The sequence below is a fragment of the Artemia sp. Qi Xiang Cuo genome, chromosome 6, assembly GCF_049724085.1.
Source record: "Artemia sp. Qi Xiang Cuo chromosome 6, ASM4972408v1, whole genome shotgun sequence".
Lineage (NCBI taxonomy): Eukaryota > Metazoa > Arthropoda > Branchiopoda > Anostraca > Artemiidae > Artemia > Artemia sp. Qi Xiang Cuo.
This window is the reverse complement of record NC_142799.1, coordinates 62,505,511-62,530,095: the sequence shown is the minus strand read 5'-3', so window position 1 is coordinate 62,530,095 and position 24,585 is coordinate 62,505,511. Positions and strand designations below refer to the sequence as shown.

General features: G+C 36.2%; 1 protein-coding gene across 1 annotated transcript in view; it reads left to right on the top strand.

Moving 5' to 3' along the window:
• The window catches only part of LOC148951486 (bumetanide-sensitive sodium-(potassium)-chloride cotransporter-like), a 115,174-nt gene that overhangs the window by 19,511 nt on the left and 71,078 nt on the right, over positions 1-24,585 (top strand). Inside the window, exons 2-5 of the mRNA XM_089090905.1 lie at positions 6,770-6,892; positions 10,156-10,389; positions 18,456-18,606; positions 24,472-24,567. Of these exons, the coding sequence (XP_088947031.1) occupies positions 6,770-6,892; positions 10,156-10,389; positions 18,456-18,606; positions 24,472-24,567 (604 nt within the window). The remainder of the gene's footprint in view (positions 1-6,769; positions 6,893-10,155; positions 10,390-18,455; positions 18,607-24,471; positions 24,568-24,585) is intronic.

Below are 24,585 nucleotides of genomic sequence, written 5' to 3'. Positions count from 1 at the left end.
CGTAGAAGCTTCAAAAAGAGCTCATTCGATTGGAAATTGAGAGGACTCAATTTTTATTATTAGTTGAAAGTTATTAGACGAAAGTTATCAGAGGGCAAATGTCTCTCTCCACGCCCATCTTTTCCCCAAACACTTCCAATCAAAATTTTAATATAGCCATTTCGTTAAGGCAATCAGAAAGGCCTGGAAATTATGTCTGAGGATAACAAATCCCTCCAGCCCTCAGGGCAAAGGTTGTAAGTTTTGCCCTGGGAACACATAGGGTTTTTATAGAAAGTGTGGTCGTGTAAACTTCAAAGGGGGCTCATTGGATTGGTAATGAGACGCTCTAGTGCTCTTTTTAAGAGTCAACGCGATCAGATAGCTACCCTCTCCCCCTACACATACGTCATATTGCCCCGTAATGTGTCTAATAGAAATTTTGAGATAGCCATTCTGTTCAAAATAGTCTAACTATCATATAACAAGGCTTTTGGGGTTGGAACAAACCCCAGAGATTAGGGGCAAGGGTTGTGAGTTTTGCCCAGGGGATATTAAAGGTTTTTATGGAAGGGATGGTTGTTTAACTTCAAAAGAGTCCCAGTCTTTCTCCCTGAAAAAGATTATGTCAATATAAAACAAACAGAAATTAATAAAAAAAATTTTGCACAAAATAAGTTTTTCAAAAAAAAGTAAAGAACTCCATTAAACCAAAAATGAAAAAAAAAGAATCATATAATCTACCAAGCATCCAACTACCACAAATCAGCATCAATTAATAAATGAAACCCAAAACAAAAAGAAATTAAAATAAGTCAAACTCAAAACGATCAGAAATTAATCTGAGTAGGGTTCTAAACCCTATGCTTTCTAAAAGCCAGAATATAATTTGTACTTTACTGAAAAATAATTCTTTTAAATGTTTTCACTTTTATAACTTTAAGAAATCAAAAATTAACCAAGATTTTAAATAATAAATATCAGCATATGTACATTAAACTGACAATGCATATTTTTTCAGTAAATTCATTTGAATTCACCCCCAGAAAATTTTCGTCATCATTTTCTCCCCGTGCAAAATCCCCCAGCAGAAACTTCACCCCCTCCCCCATCCGAAAATATATGCATATTTCCCAATTTCATAACTTATTGACCTTTTCCAAGGGGCTGGGGGAGGTCATATAATCTCCTAAGGTATAGTTATTGGACCTCTCAACTATGCTGAACAAAATGGCTCTGTCAAAAGTTTTATCGAACGCCTTTGGAGAAAATAGGGATGTGGGAGAGGGGCTAGATGTCCCTCTCCCTGAATCTTTTTGGCCACTTAAAAAGAGCACAACAACTATTAATTTCCGTTCGTATGAGTCCTCTTCCGATGTTCGGGAAAAAATGAACACGCATCCGTGCCCTTGCTTCTAGCAAAAAATACAAAATGCCACATTTTTGCGGATTGGACATTGTAACCTCCTGTTGGGTTCCTGAAGCGCTGAATCTGATGATGTGATTTTCATTAATTCCTTAAGTTAACCCCAGTAACTTTTCTCTTATAATTACCCCAATAACTTTTCTCTCCCATGGAAAATTGTGCACATAGAAAGTTCACCCCCCGTAGAAAATTCTGCACCCATAAATGGAAAAATGTCCTTATATTTCCCAATAAAAACTACTAAATGCATAAAATGGGCAAATTTCAATACTTACAGCCCCTTTCCGAGGGGCTCTGGGGGTGGGGTAATTTCATTCCCAGAGGCATAACTATTGAACCTTTTAATTATGTTGAACGAAATTGCTAACTCAAAATTTTAATTGAATATCATGGGAGGGGTAAGGCGTAAGAGGTGGGCTAGTTGCCTCCCTTCTTTTATGGTCACTTATAAGGTGTACTAGAACTGTTAACCCAGGAGGTCCTTCCAGATGCTCTAGAACCATTGGTTCAACACGGTTACATTGGAGAAAATATAAAGTCAAAAACAAGCAAACAAAAAAAAATGAATGCGTGATCGTTATTTTTTTTTATTCCTATGTTCACGGCGCCAGGCCCTTAAAAGTATCTGATATGCCGCTATCCAATTACCTCATTTTGAAACCTCGAGGTTTTAAATGTCTGTTGAACCTTCTTTTGAAGGAGTCAACAGAGTAAATTTGCAGGAATAACATCCCCAGGAAGATCATTCCAGATAAAAGTGTAACGGCGGATGAAGTTCTTCTTCAAGCACTCCGCTCTTGGCGTGCCCTCCTTTAGATAATTGGACCGAACTGTGTGCCTACGCGTCTGCCTTGTCGGTTGGACCAAGGGGGGGGGGAATAATGCGAGAGAGATAGTTTGAGGGAGGTGTGTGTGTGTTTATGTACTTGTAGAAAACAGCCATGGACGCTACATAAAGTCTTTCATTTAGAGGCTGGAACTTGTCATGGCTAGGGGCGCAGCCCGTCCTGTTTGCCATATTCTGGATCTTTTGGAGTGGTGGTGACAGCTTTTTATAGCGGGCATCAATATTCAACTGTGGGTCTGATACAGGACTTAGTGGGATAATCGAGATGGATGGAAGAAGGTTTTTGCAGTGAAGAGTGACTGCGATCTTTCTTGCGCAGGAGGTTCTCACCCATTCAAGGTGGTTCTTCCAAGAGAAATCGGTGGGGAAGTGAATCCCCAGTAGACGAAATTCGTCGACTCTCCTTCCAGTTTTATTTTTGAAATTGAAACTGGTGTGTTCATGCACCACATTTGACCGGGTAATAAGAAGCTCCTTTGTTTTCGATGCATTAAAGTTGATCATCCATGTATTAGACCACTTTTCAGTTTTATAAGGATCCATCTGTAGGGAAAGGGAGGCTTGTGTTGAATCCTTGTGTTTTGGGATGGCTGAGTGTGTCGTGGTATCTTCGGCAAAGTGATGAAGAGGGCTTGCAAGATTGTCTTCCATGTCATTTATGTAGATAAGGAATAGTGTAGGTCCCATGACACTGCCTTGGAGAAGCCCTGCTTTCACTGAATAATCTTGGGAAATAAACCTGTCAAGGACAACCCGTAGTGAACGATCTGAAAGAAAAGCTCTTATTCACTCTTAACAGACATCCACTAACACCGTACGCATGGAGTTTTTTCTAGAAGGCCACGGTGCCATATTCTGTCGAATGTTTTGGCAATGTCGCATGACAATAGTCAAATGTCGTATCCCCTTGCCAGATGTTTGGTCCACTCTTGATGCTGGGCCGCTAGGCAGTTTAGTATTGAGTGTTTCCTCCAGAATCCACATAAGTGATCCCCTAGAAGGTCATTTGATTCCAGGAACTGTTGAAATGTTTTATTGGAGACGCTCATAGACTTTGCCAATGCAGGAGAGTAAGTTAATAAGCCTATAGGAGCCCACGCTCTTTGGATCACCATCTGGCTTTAGGGAAGGTATAACATGGGCGGATTTTTATGTTTGTGGCAAGGTTCTGGAGCGAAAGCATATTTGGAAAAGCAATGATAATGGTCCAGCTAGTTCGGCGCTGCAGGATTTGGGGACAACGTTTGGTATGTTGTCAAGACCTGTGACTTGGTCACATGATGCCTCAAAATAGGAAGGATCTTAGGAGCACAAAAATTCACGCGATACAGTACAGTTTAGTCCGAGAAATTTGGCGCTTCTTTACCGTCTTCATCCAGATTCAAGAATTCGGCAAAAGCCTTAGCAAGAGCATCAGCCTTTTAGTGTGAATCTGTAGATAAGAAATTGAAGTCCCCTTGGACGACGGTAAAGTTTCCTCGATGATTCTCCACCAACTTTTTGCCGAAGCATGCTGAACCTTGGTGGCAAATTTCTCTTTATACCGATCCCAGTACATGAACGAATACCGAATCACATGAACTGCATCCTTGAGCGTGTTGATGAATGCAATCCTATCCTCTTTGCTCATTGAAAGTAGCCATCGCTTGTGTTCCTTTTGGTTTGCTGGGATAACCTTCTTGCATTGAACCAGGGTTTGTCCTTACTGGATACCTGGATCTGCTTTGGGGAGATATGTTTTTCAACAGAGTCAACTATTTGCCTGCTGGTACTTCCCTGCAGCTTTCTCTGGGCCTTCAACGAGAAAGGCTCTCCACTGCTGAAAACAAAAAGTGTTTTTCTCAAACCGTCCTGACCACCTCTTTCTTATAACCAAATTGTCCACTCATGCTTTAATGTATTCGGAACATGAAGGTTTCCGTGTGTAATATCGTTAACGTGGTCACTTTTGAAAGCAAGAGCATCTACCTTAAAGCCGTCAGGGGGATCTGTAAGGAAGAGGTCAAGACGAGATGATCCGTTTGGGCCGTGATACGTGTCAAAATTGACAAGTTGTTCCAGCCTGTATAAGACAGATAGAGCATACAAGTCCGACTTCTCCTTGTCAGTATTTTTGCTACGAAGCCATGCACTATGACGGACGTCGAAGTCTATCTGGAGGATAATGGCAGATTTAGCGAACTTGCGCTGAATGTTTTCGAGGGAGGCTTCAAAGTAGCTGGTAATCTGACAGGTTGGAGGGATATATACGGTAATAATAATTACGGACTCATTTGGAAGGGTCACCCTAACCCACAGGGCTTCTTCACCTGCTGAATTTGGTATATTTAGGCATGAATATGGTACATGGCTCTGTATATGAACAGCAACACCTCCTCCTCCGTATTTAGTGCCGTCACTACGTTCACAATCTCACCTGAGGAGCGTGTATCCCTGTATGGCAACCTCACTGCTCTATATGTCTTGGTTGAGATTGGTCTCAGTGATGCACATTATAGCCGGTTTGACCAAGTTCCCTAAATATAGGAACTGGTGAAACTTAGGATACCACGTACATTGCAGTGGGCTACCGTAAACAGGTCTGTTTGGATGGTCGGTGGACGTGCAAAAGGTCGTCTAAAAAAGATCTGTTTTATCCGAGGCTTTTTATTATTGTTAATCATAACCAGGTAAAAGAAGCTTTGTCGGGTGGTTAGACCGACAAGACCCATGCATCCATTGCCATGCATCATTAGAGAGGAAACGATGCCAGAATGCACCTCATTACCACATCTTCAATATGGAGATCGTACTCCATAATGGGTTAGGATTCAGCACAGTTGCCTCCCACCAGGTGAAAAAAAAAACACATTCCACCCTTTTATAGATAGTAGCTTGAAACCTCTATAGTAGGGTTCTCTGATATTTTGAGTATGATGGTAGAATTTCATCTAGATCCACTGACTTGGGGGGGGCCGCTTTTTCGAAAAACCGGCAGATTTTCTTATGCTCGTGGCTTGGGTAACATTAAAATTAGTGAATTTTTGAATGTTATTATCTTGCACTTTGGGCGGTCAAGCGGAGGTCTTGACCGAAATATTTGCATTTTAGTCCATATTTTTCACCGGCTTGTATAATCCTCGTTTTTCTCTTTTTTTTTTACTATTTCTTCGTTTTTGCACGTCAAAAAATTTAAAGGCAAAATTTGTCCTCCCCTCCAATGTAACACCATTTCCTGCAATATACCATTTTTATGCAATGATTCCTACTGTTGCACATTTTTTTTTTTTTTTTTTTATGGGGAGGTTACTAGGATTGTGATAATTTCAATAATTCAGTAACTTGAAGCAAAATTTCCACATATAATACCAACAAGTAGTGTGGAATATTCTAATACACTTAGCAATTTTAAACACATCGAACAACAACATTTATTTAAATATTTTGGTAGCAATCGTCGGGCTATGATTGCTACCATTCAGCCTTAACTCATCCTTGGATGAGACTTTACAAGCATATGACAGTTTATTTGATTAATTAATATAGCGGGATGCCCCATATAAAGTTTAGTACTAAGCTATCGTACTATCACAGACTCCTACAACTCGACACGCGTGCTAGACGATTTTTATTTTTATCGGAAGGCAGGAGGCAACTGCCCTATCCAGACGTCCGTTTTCTCCCCCCCCCCAGCAGAAAAATATAGTTTCTGCAAAAAATCTTGTAAAAACTAAGATAAACCTACATAATCAAGCACCCAGACAAACAGATCAGTTTTCTTTAGCATATATTTGCCCTTATGGTACTATATGGCTCATTTTTCATTTTTCACGGTCATTTTCACTTGGTTTGGGAAAATTAGGACCAACTTTTTGCCCCCCCCCCCTCAGGATTCTGACAAAATTACGCCACTGAGGAGGGGTTTGTAAAAAATGCGTAAATTAGTAAAAAAGTTGAACTTTCTACCATGGATATCACAATAAACATCAAGCAACAAAACTTATTTAAATATTTTTCTTTAAGTTTTATTAAAATATTTAAATTATTTAAAATTAAGTCGATAAATGAAATTTATTTAATTTACTTAAATATTAATCAATTAATAGTTTCTAATAACAACAGACTGATGTACAGGGGTAGAGGGTGGTGGGCTCCCTTTCAAGGAAAATACTTACCTAAAAATGCGCATAACCCTATATTTGTGTTTGGACATATTGTGTTTTGTTTTTTGGACATATTGGGCTTTGTGTTTGGACATACTTATGAGTTATGGACTGTTTTTCGTGTCAACATACTTATGTGTCGAATGGTAGCTGTTTGAACCATGATCGTATTAAACATGTCTTTTCAAAGTCATTATAAAACGTAACTCCTCCAAAGAACCTTATCACCACTTAATTAAGCGTAGTTCATTAAGAACCTAAAATCTCAAAACAGTTTCGTAATACTTGTTCAAAGTTTGCGACTTTAGCTAAGAATTTCAGAAATTTAATGATCCTCCCTTATCAGTAATTTCTAAGCTATCCTTTCTCTTTAAGGCAACAGCTTCACTGTTTTGGGAGGGTAGTTCTTCATGGACTTCTAGTAGAGAAGTACTGAAGATAGAAATCTCTACAATGGATACAGATGGTTCAAACAGGTTTACTGTTGATTCAGTTGAGGTAAGACCAGCGTCATAATGTTTATTTACAGTGGTTTCTTATGCAAATTGCCTTTCATTAGGTCTGAAAGTATAAATGAATAAGGTTTAATTACGTTGAGAATTAAAAGACATTAACTTGGTAAGACATTAACTCTTTGGCTGTTTTAATTTCACTGATGAAAGCTATTGCAGATGGCCCAATAAAGACTGCCACTCTGTCTTGATTTAAATCAGCCTCTCCATTTTCATTCAAGTTTTTTTTAATTTTTTAATGTTTCGGGCAATATCATTCAAAATCACTAATACAAAAAACTAGGGTAATGAAAAAAGTTCTGATTGCCATTTTTAATTTACTATGAAAAACAATACTAATGATCAAAATGCACTACTTTTTCGCAAAATCCAGAACAGCCAAAGTTGAAAAAAATACCTCACCAAAAACATTTTCTGATGGAAAAATTACCGCCGCATTTGGAAAACAATGTAATTACCGTTCTATTGGAGTCAACTAGTTCACTTCTAGAGCCGAAACTGCCGATCCTTGCAAATTTCTCGAGGGAATGTAAGACATGGGAAAAGTACAAAATAATACTCTGAAAAAGTATATTAACTACATGCATTATTATCATTTAAAGTCTTTTCAAGCCTCTGAATTTTCTGCAATTGAATCTTGTGATATTGCTAACAATTTTAGTGGCCGCCCCATTTGTATGACCTTTCTAAAGTTTTTTTTTTATTACTTGCTTAAAAGTGATTAAGAGATTAAAAGTAATTCATACACTTAAGCTTAAGACCCTAGAGCTTCAAAATAGTGATGTTACACTTGTTCAAAGTTACTAGCTTTGTTTATATATTAACAATATAGTGTTTAGAGGACTTTATTTAAAAGTTTATATAGTTTTTTTGCAGGTAGAAATACCCAGTTTTATTTTTATTTTGTTTAAAACCCAGTCTTATTTTCATTTTGTTTAAAATCCAGTCTTATTTTCATTTTGTTTAAAACCCAGTTTTATTTTTATTTTGTTTAAAACCCAGTCTTTTTTCTATTTTGTTTAAAATCCAGTTTTATTTTATTTTGTTTAAAACCCAGTCTTATTTTCATTTTGTTTAAAACCCAGTTTTATTTTTATTTTGTTTGAAACCCAGATTTATTTCATTTTGTTTAAAACCCAGTTTTGTTTTTATTTTGTTTAAAACCCAGTCTTTTTTTAATTTTGTTTAAAACCCAGTTTTATTTTTATTTTGTTTAAAACCCAGTCTTATTTTCATTTTGTTTAAAACCCAGTTTTATTTTATTTTGTTTGAAACCCAGATTTATTTCATTTTGTTTAAAACCCAGTCTTATTTTCATTTTGTTTAAAACCCAGTTTTATTTTATTTTGTTTGAAACCCAGATTTATTTCATTTTGTTTAAAACCCAGTCTTATTTTCATTTTGTTTAAAACCCAGTTTTGTTTTTATTTTGTTTAAAACACAGTTTTATTTTTATTTTGTTGAAAACCCAGTTTTATTTTTATTTTGTTGAAAACCCAGTTTTATTTTTATTTTGTTTAAAACTCTGTTATATTTTTAGTTTGTTTACTCCGCTGTTTTAAAATTTTTCAATTTAAATACAACTTTTTTTATATTGACAATGTAGATGACATCAAACAGGTTGAAGTCAGGCTTGAATGCAGAAATTTTATTCTTGAAGAGGGGGGGGGGGGGAAAAGCTTAGTAACAAAAACTTTGGAAGGGGAATAATAAAAACAAGTTTTGTTTGGTAATTTCCAGATATTCAAGTGTCCAGATATTCAAGCAAATTTGGGGTTTAGGGGGAAGGTCCTGGCCCAGAGCCCTTCCCTTGCATGTATCCCTGGTTGAAGGGGTATGTTTGATCCAGCTTCAGAAGTATATTCCTTTAATTTTAAGATTTCAGTGCCAAAGTAATATATTAACGCATAGGTTCACATAGCCAAAAGTATTTTCTTTTTAAAATAAAGATTAACGGCGAAAAAACGATCAATTACAAATAAAAATTACTAAGCAAAAAATATAAATACAAGTTACAAAATAGTAAAAAAAAAATATAGTAAACCCTAGAATTATTTTAACTAAAGTTTTTCCAAAATGTAGTTCTGGGCAATCTCCATATTCCAGAGTAAACAATCAATTTAAGGACAAATTTTCTTTAACATTAAAGAAAAGTAGTTTAACTTTCAGAATCTTTTCAGCATTTGATATTTGAGCCCATTTAAAAATACCAGCCAAAGTTTTCCTGGAAAGCCAGTGTTTACCTTAAGCTTAAAAACCTATAAGAGGCTTAGTCCATTAACCCTAACACCAGCAAGGAATTTCCCTTGTATATTTTTTCCAAGAGCTATTTTTTCTTAAACTAGGTCAGGCTAGCAACAGAAGGGCTCAAAATCTATTTATTACAATTTTTCATGCTTTGAAGCAAAAATAGGCGCTTACGCAGAATAAAAAAAAAGTTTAAAACAATGCACTTGCAACTTACAAAAAGAGTACTGAAATGGGCAAATAATACGGTGGGTGTACATAGCTACCTGTACGATAGTAAAATATGAAGATGCTTAAAGGGGGTAAGAGCCCAAAATTCGTCCTACCCAGAACGGGGAGGGTTGCCTTTGGAACGGAAGAATTGATGAAGGTACAAACTTTGTCAAAGGGGTTTCTAATCACCCTCTGTTACCCCATTTTTGCTTGATGTAGATGCTAGGTTCTAAAATTTTAGTATACCCATTCTGGGTTTTGGCTCTGGAATCTGTATTTGGTAAAATTCTACCATTATCGAAGTTACTTAAAATCGGCAAGACTGGTCTGAAATTGTAGCATAATACTTTAGCATTTAGCAATTTTTATTTTCTACGAAATGCCCAAATGTGTTGGAGAGGGAGTGTTCCCCGAATCGTGACACCTTCTCTTATTCTCTTTTGAATAATTTTTTTTTGTAATAAAAGCATGAACAAAGTAAGGTTATCTATCAGAAAAATGTTGACCCAAGTCTTGTCTTAATTTCATTTTATTTATCTTTTTCACTTTATATTAAATTAGTAAGATGGTTCGATTTAAAATACAGGGCTAATATTTTCGTGTAGGATATTTGCTGGAACCTTTAGATCCTTCAGATGCACCCTTTCACATTTTGTTTACCAATCTTTTTAAAGTTTTCACAGTTCAAATCTAATTGTTATAAGTTAAATTAAAATCCTTGGTATGGCTTAATGATTTATATGCAGAAGCTTATGTGTGTTAATTTTGTCACTTAATTTTTTTCTGCAGGCGAATAAACACAACTCTGACATTACAACCCTGCACGTTCCAGGCTTGGTCAGTAACACAAATTCTGATAACACTCCACGGTCACGAAATAGCTCTTTTTACGAAAAATCATGGCACCATCATACAAAAGAAGCCTTGCCAAGGTTAGACAATTACAAAAATCTTCATTCGTTTAATGTTGGCCAAAGACCAACCTTGGAGGAGCTGTACGACCCATCCCTAGCTGAGCTTGAGGTATGTCTTATATTGAATTCGGATTTTTTGAGATTTGTAGTCATATTTGCTTCCTTTCTAATTTCGTCTTTCAATATATGAAATGAGAGAGAGAGAGAGATTCTAAACAAACAATTTAACATCAGTTTTGCGGCCAAATTAAGTTCTTCAAAATATTCCCGAATTTAACGAATTATATTTCGTGATAACGTTAATGTATTTACAAACGTTGATTTTCGGAAGAATTTTGGAGAAAACAATTTTTGTTTTCGGGAAATTTGTTGGCAGCCTGAAAAAGTCGGGAACAGTGGAAGCAACGTTCAACAACAAACACGGAATCCCTCGCCTTTGGAAATAGTCGTGCAAGACCAGTAAAAAAATAATTTTGACGTGCAGGTTGAGAGCAAAACTAAAATGAAGTAACTACGACGAGTTTGGAGGATTTGGTATATAACTTATCCGGAGGCCTACCTTGATCGCTCTACCAGTGGCAGTGGGGATTGAAACGAATCAATCCCGAAAGTAATCTGATTCAGATTCAAAATCATTTATGCTACTTATACTGGGCAAATATACATTTCCGTCTGTGTTGCAATATGGACCTTGCAAATTAATGAGCAAAACTAATTACTTAAACTAATTATAGTTTAAGTAATTATTATTTAAAATTATTTATTGCATTTTTCTTTTTTCTAAATTTGGCACCTGCTAGTAGCAGGCTACTACTACTAAAAACTTCTTAACTGCGTTGAAGGTCTTTTTCAGTAAGAAAATAGGCTCCTCCTTTTTGTAGGTTTAAAGGCAAATACTTGAATGGTTGTGTAAATGTCCACTTAACGGATTCGAACGGCTCTGTTCCGCTTTCCTGTCCTTGACACTGTAAGTGCTTTATCATATATGAATAAAAAGTAAATACTGCACGGGAAATAATTTTTTGCTTGATTAGCAAATAAAAGATAGCTAGTATGTGTATTTGGTAATAACGGCAGGAATGCAATATCAGTGATAGAATACTATACGTTGTCAATATATTTTTTTCCGACTATTGGACCTTGCACTTAAACTTCTTTTTTCATAAACTTAATTTTGAGCGTCCAAAACATTGTATCTAGGTACAATCACTTCTTAAAGCACAACAATCATCTGATGTTCGACTAGTCATCTAGTGAACTAGTTACTTGTCACACCTAGTCAATTAGTCACTAGTTACGAGTCACCGTGATCCTTGTCGACTAGTCACTGAGTCCTAGTGGACCAGTCACTTTCAAGGCCGTATCTGGGAGGTGGGGATTAGGGGGTTGGAACCCTCCCTCCGAAATATTTGTCCGAATCGTAAAAACATAAAAAAATTAATATAAAGAAATTTTAGAGGCATTTTTTGTTGTACCCCCCTCCCCGAACAAAAATCTTGGATACGACCCTGGTCACTGTCATATATGTGCAGGGGACTGACATCTAATGTATAATGTTTAGGGGGGTGACACCTCGGCCCCTTTAGAAGATGCTGCAAAACATTGGACAAAGTAATCTACAAATTTGTATACGCCCTATATTCTTTTTCTAGCTTCAATAGAAACTTACTACTACATATAATATTTTTTTTTAGCTAATGTAATTGAACAATGAGTAACAAACTGGATCTACTTAAAACTCGATAAATAGCTTTTTAAAGTTTTTTGCTGCAATTTCCACAGATTATGAAAAAGAAGAAGAAAAAAACAAAAACAAAATCAGTATACATTTGAAGTGATACGCATCATACATTCCTTTGCTGAGCCAAAGAAAAGTAAAAAAGAAGAAAAATGGTAAACAATTAATTGATAACATCTATATAAATACCTTGAAAATTTCCACTTGGATCTCAATACTTTTATGATGTTTCCTATATTTCCCTTAGATAAAAGAAATGAAAAAAGAAGCGACCAATAAAATAAAAAGAAACATCAAATCTTTACGAACCGTCCGTGATTGCTCCCTAGAGATGAATCTAAAACAAATAAAAAAGAAGGAATATTGTAAGAAAACGTACAATGTCAACAACCCAACAAGAGAAAAAAAATCTTAACAAAACTTAACACAGAATTAACAAAACTTAACAGAAAAAATTAAACGAATAAAATAAATAGTTACCCAATTTTATTTTAAAATTTAGTTCTTTGGCTTTTAACATTCATCTTTTAGTTTCATATTATCTAATCACATTAAATATTTCTTCTGTTTGCTACTTGGGGCCGGCCATGTATATATATATATATATATATATATATATATATATATATATATATATATATATATATATATATATATATATATATATATATATATATATATATATATATATATATATATATATATATATATATATATATATATATATATATATATATATATATATATATATATATATATATATATATATATATATATATATATATATATATATATATATATATATATATATATATATATATATATATATATATATATTTCTTAGGGGAAATTTTTGGGGATGGTGGACTTACAAAAAAGAAAATAGTCTATATTATGGTAAAAATCTTAAAAGCTTTGAAATAGGGCGAAATTATTCGAAAGCCCCTCCTGCGCAAGAGCCTGCTGGAACTGAATGGCCCGAAACAATTGGCATCCCTTCTGATTTTTATTGACCTTTTCTCTTTTTGTTATATGGAGCTCTTAATTTTTTGGTTCACATATTTTGGCCAATTCCGTTTTGAAAATTATGCTCAGTTTTTAAAAGTCAAACTGCCTAAAAACGATATCCAGCTTAAACCTGTAGTGACAGGTACTACCTTGAAATATTCTCCAATTTATAGATTATCTAAAAAGAATATTTGCTGACTCCTCGAAGAATATTTACGTATTTACATATGGGGAATTCAAATATTATTTTTTCGTAATACTCAAACTAATCTTTTCAAAAAGCAATTTCGTAATCATTAAGACTTGTCTGTTTACCGTCTGACAACATTGGTGATGGATTATTCTGTAATTTCTTGATTTTGTTTTCAAACAGTTCGTGGTAACGAACTGTAAGTAAGGAGCGACCCGGCTCAATGGTAACCGAAACTCTAGAAAACGGGTTTTTGATACCAATAGATATATTAAAAGAATCAGATTTCAATGCTGATTTCAAATATATAACTTTCATCAAGTTTAGTGCAACCCACCAAAAGTTACGCACCTGAGAAAATTTGGCTGATTTTCAAAAAAAGGGGATAAGACCCTCTAAAACTTATAGAACCTTAATGAAAATAACACCATCATATTTAGCGTATCATAGAACCCCACTGTAGAGGTTTCAAGCTCCTATCTACAAAAATGGGGAACTTTACATTTTTTGCCAGAAGAAAGATCACGGATGCGTGTTTATTTGGTTTTTTTCCCCAGGGGTGTTCGTATCGACCAAGTGCTCCTAGAATATCGTGGGAGGGCTCATTGGAACGGAAATTAAAAGTTCTAGTTCCATTTTTAAGTGACTAAAAAAAATGGAGGGCAACTAGGCCCCCTCCCACGCTTACTTTTTTCCCAAAGTCATCCGATCAAAATTTTGAGATAGCCATTTTGTTCAGCATGGTCGAAAATATGATAAATATGTCTTTTAGGATGACTTAATCCCCCGACGTTCCCAGAGGGAGGGCTAAAAGTTATGAACTTTACCCAATGTTAACATATAGTATTGGTTATTGGGAAGTATACAGAAGTTTTCAGGAGGTTTTTTTTTCTGGTAGTGGGAGGGAAGTGTGGGTCGGTGGTTACGTTGGAGGATCTGTTCATGATGGAAGTTTTCATGGGGGAAGGGAAATTGCCATAAAGGGGGCGCCGGACTTGCCAGCATTATTTATTGGTTATTGGGAAGTATACAACCATTTTCAGGAAGGATTTTTTCTGGGGGGGGGGCTAGAGGAGGGGGTTACTCTGGAGAATATTTCCGTGGAGGATGTTTCTTTGGGGTAAGATCCAGTTCTATGAAGGGGGCGCCGGATTTCCAAGCATTAGAAATTAAATCGATCATTAGACGATTAGAAATTAAATAAAAAAAACAAGTTTTTTCAGCTGAAATGTAAGAAGGAATATTAGAACTTAAAACGAACAGAAATTATAACGTATGTGAGGGGGTTCTCCCCCAAGTCAATACCTCGCTCTTTACGCTACAGTTTTTTTAGTGCTTTCAAAAGAGCTATGTATTCTAATTAAACGGGCTTTGTTATTCAGGGGTTTGTGAATCAAAAACTTTTTTAACTTTTAAAGTAAAGAGCGTGGTATTGACTAAGGGGAAAACCCCTTCATATACGTAATAACATATACGTAATAAAAAAACAATAAAAAAACAAGCGATACGGCTCAGTAGTAATCGAAACTTTTAAAAACGGAATTTTGATGTCAATAAATGTATCAAAAGAATGTGTTTATAATGCTGATCCTAAATATATAAATTTTATTAAGTATAGTATTACTCATCAAAGGCTACAGGACTGAGAACTTTTACTCGATTTTTTAAAGAGGGGGGAAATATCCCCTACAACTAAAAGAATGTTAATGAAAATCACACCGTCAGAATTCAGCGTATCAGAAAACCCTATTGCATAGGTTTCAAGCTCATATCTGCAAAAATCTGCAACTTTGTATTTTTTGCCAGAAGAAAAATATACGAATATAGAAGTTAGTTACGTAAGTTAATTTGTAAAGACATCCATTTAGCAAAAGAAAAGTAAAAATTTTATGCAAATAAAAGCTGCATTAACTAAAAAACGATCAGAAATTAAATAAATAAAACAAGTTTTTTTAACTGAAAGTAAGTAGCGACATTAAAACTTAAGACAAAGAAAAATGATTCCGTATATGAAAGGAGCTGTCCCCTCCTCAACGCCTCGCTCTTTACGCTAAAGTTTGACTCTTTCTCACAACTCTATTTTTTAAAACAATAAAAAACTTTAGCGTAAAGAGCGAGGCGTTGAGGAGGGGACAGTCCCTTTCATATACGGAATAATTTCTGTTCGTTTTATACTTTAATGTCGCTCCTTACTTTCAGTTTAAAAAACTTGTTTTTTTTATTTAATCTTTGGTAAAAACCACCTGTCTTGAATTCTAAGCGTTATTCTTCAACATGCCATCAGTCATCATTCGGTTGGAATCTTAACCCATTAAGTGCAATTTTTTTTTAGAACTTCCAGTTTATTATTTGTCGATGGTAAAAACAATTGCTGTTATAACAGCAACAAAAGTTATCTTGTCGCTGGTAATAACGGGCACGTACACATGAATTTATTTTGGATGAGGCCCGATGTTTTCGACGGGGTTGGGGTTAGGAAAACAGGATCAATTTATGATCAGCCATTTTTTTTCACACGATGCTTTTATTATGCAGAAAGATACAAACTGACCTCCGGCGCCACAAACTCGGAAAGTATAACTGAGCTCATTGAATATACATAACTACAAAACTTGCCTGTGGCTTTATATTATAAATTAAAGGCAATACTACTATTCCTACTAACAACTCGCTGCAACATAAAGCCACCTGACGCCAATACAGCTACGCACGCTCCTCCTCCATTCCATCTATTTAAAGGCTCCCTCTTTACACCGTCCCAAGAAGCTTCTCATTTCCCTTTCATCTTTCTTTGCGACACCCTCCGAACAGATTTGATGACAAACTGTTTTTCGTTTGGCTCTAGACGGCTGACCGACATGGACTGTCTTCGGAAATCTGTCATCCTTCATCCACAGAACGTGTCCTATCCATCTCAACGTTTCTCTCATTTTAGCCCTAGAAAATGGGATTGAACAACATTTTCCGTACAGCTTACTGTTTGAAATACGGTCAGTCTGTCGGGTACCCAAAACAATCCGTAGGCAATTTCTCTGGAAAACATCTAGCAAATCCTCCTGCGTTTTTAGGAGCACTCACGCTTCAGAACCATACTTGACCACTGTCATTATTGTAGCATCCAGTATTCTAATCTTGATTCGTAAACTTATCTTCCTATTCTTCCAGTCTTTTTTCAACTGGGAAAAAACACTCTGCGTCTTTGCTATTCCACCTTTAACAACTTCATGCACCCACTGTTTTTACTAATAATACTACCTAGGTAAGTGAAGCTGTCCACTTAATCGATCTTCTCGTTGCCCAGCATCACCTCCTTTCCTTCTCTCACTGTTATTGAAAAAAAACGCTGCTGGCGTGAGGATCAAACAGTTCGCGGTAACGAACTGTAATTAAGGAGCGACCCGGCTTTATAGTAACCGAAACTCTAAAAAACGGAGTTTTGATACCAATAGATACATCAAAAGAATTGAATTTTTTGCTGATTCCCAATATATACGTTTCGTCAAGTTTAGTCTTACCCATCAAAGGTTGCGAGCCTGAGAAAATTTGCCTTATTTTAGAAAAAAGGGGGAAACAACACGGAAGAGTCATAGAATCTTAACGAAAATCATACCATGAGATTCAGCGTATCAGAGAACCCTAATTTTGAGGTTTGAAGCTACTATCTGCAAAAATGTGGAATTTTGTATTTATTGCCAGAAGAAAGATCACGGGTGTGTTTATTTATTTTTTTTTTTTTTTAGGGGTGATTGTATCGACCCAGTTGTCCTAGAATATCGAGAGGGGGCTCAATTGAACGGAAATTAAAATTTCTAGTGCTATTTTTAAGTGAACAAAAAAATGGGAGGGCAACTAGGCCCCCTCCCACGCTAGTTACGTGGGAGGATCTTTCAATGGAGGAATTATTCATGGAGGAAGGAACATTTCTATGAAGGGGGCGCCGGATTTCTCAGCATTATTTAAAAAAACGATCAGAAATTAGATAAAAAATAGACACGTTTTTTCAACTGAAAGTAAGGAGCAACATAAACTTAAAACGAACGGAAATTATTACGCGTAGGAGGGGGTCCACCCCCAAGTCAATATGTCGCTCTTTACGCTAAAGCCTTTTTTAGTACTTTCAAAAGAGCTATCTAGTTTAATTAAACGGCCTTTGTGATTCAAGGGTCGTTCTTAAAGAACTGGAACAAAATTCAAACTTTAGCGTAAAGAGCGAAGTATTGACTGGGGGCGAACCCCCTCATATACATAATAATTTCTGTTCATTTTAAGTTTTAATGTTGCTCTTTATTTCCAGATGAAAAAGCTTGTGTCATAAAAGCAAACACTCCTTAATTGATCTTATTTCAAATAAAAAATTCTGTTAATCCTCAACATTCGTTACAATCTTAATTTAGTCTACTGTATAATGAACACAGTATAAAGATATAGCAGTAAGTTTACCGCAGATAATTTCTGGCTCTTCATTCTCGGTGCGAACAAAAAACTCCTCCCACTTATTCTTGCATTAGCGCGTACAAACAGCTCCTCTCCTTTTCATCTGCCATGAGCGGTCCAATTACCCTGGAACACGTATTTTGGCAGAAACTTTCTCAAAATGCCTTTAAAACCAACTTGAGACTTCGAAACCTACTTCTAATTCCTAAAAACATCTAATAATAACATTGCACTACTAATTACCGATTTTCATATATGTATTGGAATAAATTAATTTAAGATTAGTTTCTTCAAAATTTAGGGTTCCAACGTTGAAGCCAAGTTGTGTGTTCAAGAGAAATCTGACTTGTGTACCCGTGAAAAGATCTAATGTCGCTTATATTTCTACGTTCTCTGGAGCACTCGCACCTCGATCCGGGTTTCTATAATGGGTGAGATAGGGAAAGATCATACTGCCTATAGTTTATATACCATGATGATGATATAGACAAAAAATCGTTTTTCAAGATAGCTTCAGATACTGGGCTATGACGTAACATCATGACGTTGAAAACGTCACGATTTTTACAGATGAGTCAAGAATTGCTTTTCACAACAATTTTGTGGGCAAAGCCGACCGAAGGTTGTTGCAACGCAACTTTGCCGAAGCACCGTATATCTAATTTCCTATTCAAGTTTTGTTGAGATCCGACAACCCCTTCAGGTAAATGTGGCTATGATTCCCTAATCATGAATCGACTGTATTGACTTCGTAGATTGAACTCTGTAAAACATGTTAGCCTAGTATGATTTTTTTCTTTTGTAGGATTCAAGTACTGATTTAGCTGAAAGAGGGGGTCAAAGTCAAGCTACCAAATTTGGTTGGATTCGAGGTGTTCTTGTAAGATGTCTTCTCTGTATTTGGGGTGTTATGCTTTTTCTTCGGCTCTCCTGGGTCGTCGGCCAAGCTGGAACCTGTAAGTGCTTCTAGAGATAACCTATTAATCAACTATTATTGCAGAATTTTCTATAAATATTTCAAAACATTCAAAAATTGATTTTAAGCTAGTAGTATGTTAAATAATTTTTTTCAGTTTAGCACTAATAACATTTGAGACTGTTGTTTCTTTGCGGATAAACTTTTTTCACGCTTGTAATATTTCAAATATATATTTTACAATTTAGCCCTAGAAACAGCCCTATACACAAAATAGCCCTAGGGCTATATTTCAAGTCCTAGTGTCCTTCCCCCTTTTAAAAATATATTAATTAGTGAGATATTTTAACTTGATAAATACAGAATGAATTATTTTTAAAAAAAGAATTTAATTTAAATTGTAAATTTACATTTAAACTAAAATATATAAAAGAAAAAATTAAAAGACAATTTTTGTTCCAGAAATAAATGAAGAGACGACAATAGATGCTGAGACGAGGAATTATTGAATTTACTCTGAACTAAGAGTTTAAATGGAACATGTTTTTTTTTCTTAATGCACATACATATAGTAAATAAAGTTAGAATATTTTTTCTTTTTAATATCTTGCGTAAGAAATAAAGTAAGAAGGTAAGACTAAAGTAAGTAAGACTTAGGAAATAAAGTAAGACTTAGGCTCTAGATTTACTCAATTCTTAATAAATACTGAATTTTTATTTACATTCTTCTTAAGTTAGAACATTGAAACACAAAATTAAGGGAATTATATTTGTCGGGTAGCAATCCTCTAGTGCAGTGGCTCACTAACTGTGGTACGCGTATCCCTTGGGGGTACGCCAAAATCTTTAGGGGGTACGCGGCCAGCCAACAAAAAATAAAACAACCCTTTAACTCTAGGACGAGAAATTTTATTTATATTTTAGCTATAGTTTACTTAGTACTGGTAACAGAGAAGGGGTACCTAAAATGTTTTGTGGGTAAAAAGGGGTACAGTGTCAAAATAAGTTTCAGAACCTCTCTAGTGCTTGCTTTGTGACGGAGAGTTCTGCAGGGAGATGATAAAGAATTTGAAGCTATGTGGCCATCTAATATGCACCACATATTGCAGTAAGGTTTGAACACCATGCCATATCGTTCTCTCATGAAAGTTTTTTTGAAAGGTTGTGAGATCTTTTTACTAGTGCCTCTGAGTTTACCCTCAATTTTAATGTTTAGCTGGGAAAATGCCAATTTTTTTCAGAGATAGAAGCATAAAATGATTGCTGAAGAACAGACACCCTTGACAACAGTGCAATATATTCAATGTGCTGTGTAAGATTATATATTTTGATTTTGTAATAATACAGTTCTATATAGTAATTTTTAACTGGCTTTGAAAAGACAGTTTCACGAAATATCATTTTTGTCGATTTTTTTAAGAAGAAGGCGAGAACGTTCAAAAGAAGTCAGATATTTTCATTAAAAGTTAACAAAATTAAGTAGAATATAATTTTAACTACCTTTGGGTAACTGCTCCTCAGAGTATCAGTTTTGCTGGTGTCCTCTTTTATAAGAAGAAGACGAGACGCTTAGAAATAATAAAAAAACATTAAATGTAAACGAAATAAGTGGATTATTGCTTTTTCAGCGACTACTCTCCTTTGGAAGTTTTGTTTGATGCAAATCTCCTCTTTCTATCGGACTTTCTCTCAATATTTATAAGTGTGAGTTTTCCATCTTCAACGCACCGCATAGTGATTCACTGGCCATTGGAAGCCATGCAGTCCGTGCGGGGTCTGAGCTTAGATATCTTGGCATCATGATTGCAGACTGCCAACAAATATTATGATTTCTGTTGGAAGGGAGCAGAAAGAGGGTTGATTTTTAATATTGTTTTGAATTTTTGTTATGACTGTGGGTACTGCCGAGGAAGAGTGGTAGGGATGTAGAGTTGCAGGAAGTAAGGATGGCGGAGTGACAGGGAGGAAGGGAGGTTGTAGCATGGTTGTGTTATGGAAATGATATTGTCGAGGGAGGCTTGTATTGTTGAGTACAATTTTGTATAAATTGTTTTTCTGTTTATGAATAAAGAAACCTAAACCCAGGCAAACACCCACAGCCATTAAACGTGCCTATGGGTCTGTAGTGCTGAATCGTCAATGCTGCTCCAGAAAATCTCTAGCCGAAATTTTTCATTCAGTTTGCCAGCCACGTGTAATCTGCCTTTCTTGTGCACCCCACTTTCTGAGTTCTGATTTCTTTTATTTAAAAAGAAATTTTATGAATCAAAACAAAAAGTACTTCAACACAATCTCCCCCATAAGGCTCCATGGCCGAGAAAGAACAGTCTAGAAAACAAAATACCAACACAAAACAATATAAACAAAATCAAAAGAAATCCAGTCGCCCACCTTAATAATCCCCAAAATGACAAGCTAGGCAGGGGGTAGCGCATGATTTCACCATCTCAATTAAATTTACAACTCAATCCAGAGACATCAACTCCATGGGGAACCGGAAAAAATTTGTTTACTAGCTAAAAGTTCTCTAACATAATTTTTGAACATACCAAACGAATGGCAGCTTCGTGTAGACTCTGGGAGTGTGTGGGAATGAGAGATAGATAGATAGATAGTTTATTTTAGCCCACCAATAAAACAAAACATGGCGGAGTAAGGGAAAAACAAAAGAAAAAAAAACATTACTTCAAAAATAAACGATTAAATTATATACACTATATACATTCACAGCTCGTACATGACGTGCAACGGAAGGAAATCGTAAAGGTGCTCCAGTGCACCTTTTGCATTGGTTTCCTGCGTTACCACAACTTCACGAGGCTTTGGAATAAGATACTTGTCCAAGAGAAATTTATATCTCTTGAACAGCGGTACTCATAACAGAAATTTTAAATATTTGCAGAACGCAGATCTAGCCTTTAGTCGCTCTGTTTCCGTAAACCATTCCCATACAGGGGACAGGTAAAGAATATGTGGGAGTGCCACCGCTCTATATAGCCTCGGCAGAATTTGCCGATTGTATGAATACTTCAGGGGAGCCAGTTTAGCATAGCTAATTCGTAGGTTTGACATAAGGGTGTCAAGGCAAAGAATTCTAGTTGGTTTCTTATCTCGACCCTACAAAAGACCTAAGTATTTAAGCGACGAAGACGGTGCAATAGTAGCGCTGTCTACTGAAACAGTTGGTTCTGGTGCATCCCGTTTCGTTGAGTTGAAAACCAGAAATTCGGTTTTCTTACCATTGACTTGTAGACCAATAGCGCTATAACCAGACACAAGTTTATCTAAATTATCCTACAATACACTTAAAGAAAAACTCAACATAAGTAAATCATCGGCATAGCTTATTAGACTCAGCTCACAAAGATCAAGGCTAAGCCCACCAGAGATTTGTTTTGTAACCTTAGAAGTCAAAGTGTTAAATAATATCGGACTTAGAACTGAGCCTTGTCGAAGCCCTCTATTTAGTTTAACTGGCGCACTAAGTCTTTTAAGTCTGACTTTCACTCTTATATAGCTATTAGAGTACCAATAGGATAACATAGATACTATATGGGTGTTCACGCCAGCATCTAGCAGGGTCTGTAATACAGCGGACTGGATGACTGAGTCAAATGCATCAGAAATATCGACACTACATACATACACGGACAACCCGAGTAGTTCAGTCTTAGCAAGAATACGCTTTAGAAGTCTATGGGCAAAAGTGCAGCTGAGATGTTTTCGAAATCCAAACTGTCTGTGGTCTATAACACATTTTGATGCAATTTCGCTAAGAACTAATCTTTCCAACACTTGGATCAGCGTACTTGAAACATTAATAGGCCTAGAGCCTCCAAACTCATTGGCGTATTTTCCTTTCTTGATGATATTTGTAACAATCCCGGTACAGAACGAGTTAGGAACGGTCGCACTATCTGTACACATCTGAATGAGTAGTTGCATATGCTGAAGCAAAAGCGGGGAACCATTGCGTAGATGATTACCACTAACACCATCAAGACCGGGGGAGCCTTGTTACGCTTTAACTGGCTAACAGCCCTTGAAACATTATTTTTAGAAACCACAAAATAATTTCTCTGTTTCAGAAGCGAATCAAGACGTGATTTTAATGATTCATCATATTCTTTTTCCAAAGGGATATTTTTTGACCCGAAAACCTTCGAATAATGTTCTAAACGCTGTTGTTCAGGTACTGTGGCACAATGCTATGGCTGCACTCTACTACTTGAAAACTTTTTCCCCATATTTTGCGGGTCGCGGATAGCCTCTTTCGAAGCAGTTTCTGCTTCCTCCACTTTAAGCTCATCCACACATGCTTTGTATTCTCTTTTTGTTTTACGAAAGAGATTGAAAACAGTACCTGACCTAGGCTTGCCGGATTCGCGCCACACTGAGTACTACATCTTAGACCTCCTTTTAGCATGATTCACGTAAAGATGGTCGCTCCATCCCCTTTTCCTAGTACCTTTCTTAATAACTGCACTAGGTACAGATGCAGACTAAGCAACTTTTAGTGCGTGGGTGATTTCAGCACAATATGTGTTGAGTGCGATTTTTTCATCACACCCATTGACCAGAAGCTGAAATGGAACTTTTATTTTGCCCAAAATTTCGTCACACGTCGACTGATACAGATCAATATTAATCTTTTTCCACTCGCGTCTTTCTATGTAACCTCGATTTCTTGATTTCACTGCGCGACTAAAAGGAACACGGAACTTGAGACCAAGATGGTCACTTGCTGTATGCTCTGAATCCACCTGTATAGGCGAGGGGATAGTGAAGTTTGAAAAGACGTGATCAATATTGCTTGTGCTTCCTGAGTTGTGAATGAACGTAAAATTTTGATCTTTAGTGTAAAGAGTACATTCACTCGGAATACATGTCACAAGAACGTATTGTAACTTTCCTTTCAAGAGAGGGTCACACTGGAAGTCACCGCAGACTAAAATCCGCGAATTCCCCAGTTTGTGGAGCAGTTTTCCGAGTCGACCACAAGCCTCGGCATACCGTTTTTCACTGAGATCCGTGTTCATGTTAATTGGTGGGTAGACATTGACCAGCGTGAAAGTACTGGGGCCAGGGAACTCAACTGCTAGTTAGAAATCACACAAATCAGGTTTAGGATAGTCAATACTGTGGTCAATGAATATCGCACGTCTACCACTAGGGCGGGCCCTTGCACTGGAGCACATAGCCTCGTGAAGGTGCATAGATTTATCACGAATTGACTAAATAAGCCAAAAGTTATCGGCAGTTAACAGGTGTTCTTGGACGCAAATAATATTTTGTGCTCTGTGCAAGTTTATCACATAGTCCAGTTTGGCAGAATTATGGCCGTAAACATTGCGGCAAAATATAGATAGTTCGTTCATTTTCGGGTTTGAGGATAAGCTTTCTGTATTGCTCGTCGGACTACTGGGCACTGCAGACTAAAGCTAGTGTGACCATTATTAGGCTCCGGGCACAAAGCGCATTTCACTGTTTGAGAACGGCAGGAGCTCTCTCTACTGTTCTCATGGGAACCAGCACATCTGGAACAACGCATGGTACTGGTGCAGTCTTTAGCAAGATGATCAAATGACTGGAAAAGATGATAGGAAAAGAAAAATCAAAATGTGCTGCTATAAGAAAACATAATTTTTACTGTACATTCCAAAGCGTTATCAGAACTACAGACCTATAAAAATATGGTCTTCCAGAGCCATCAAAACAATAGTCGAGCATTCAAGATCATTCATCCCTCAAGTGGAAGCTGATTTCTATTTCCCTCTTCTTTATTTGGGTTCCACTATAATTTTTTAGTAGATTGTGTGCAATTAAATGATTAATATCATTATTATTACTGAAACTATAATTATAATTTCCAATGAGTATTTATCTGCCTTGCTTTCCTTTACAGTAGAAGCTGTGACAATTATTCTCCTGGCCTCTGTTGTGACAACTATTACCGCCATTTCAATGTCTGCCATAAGTACCAATGGAACAATCAAAGGAGGTTTGTTTCTTTTTTCTT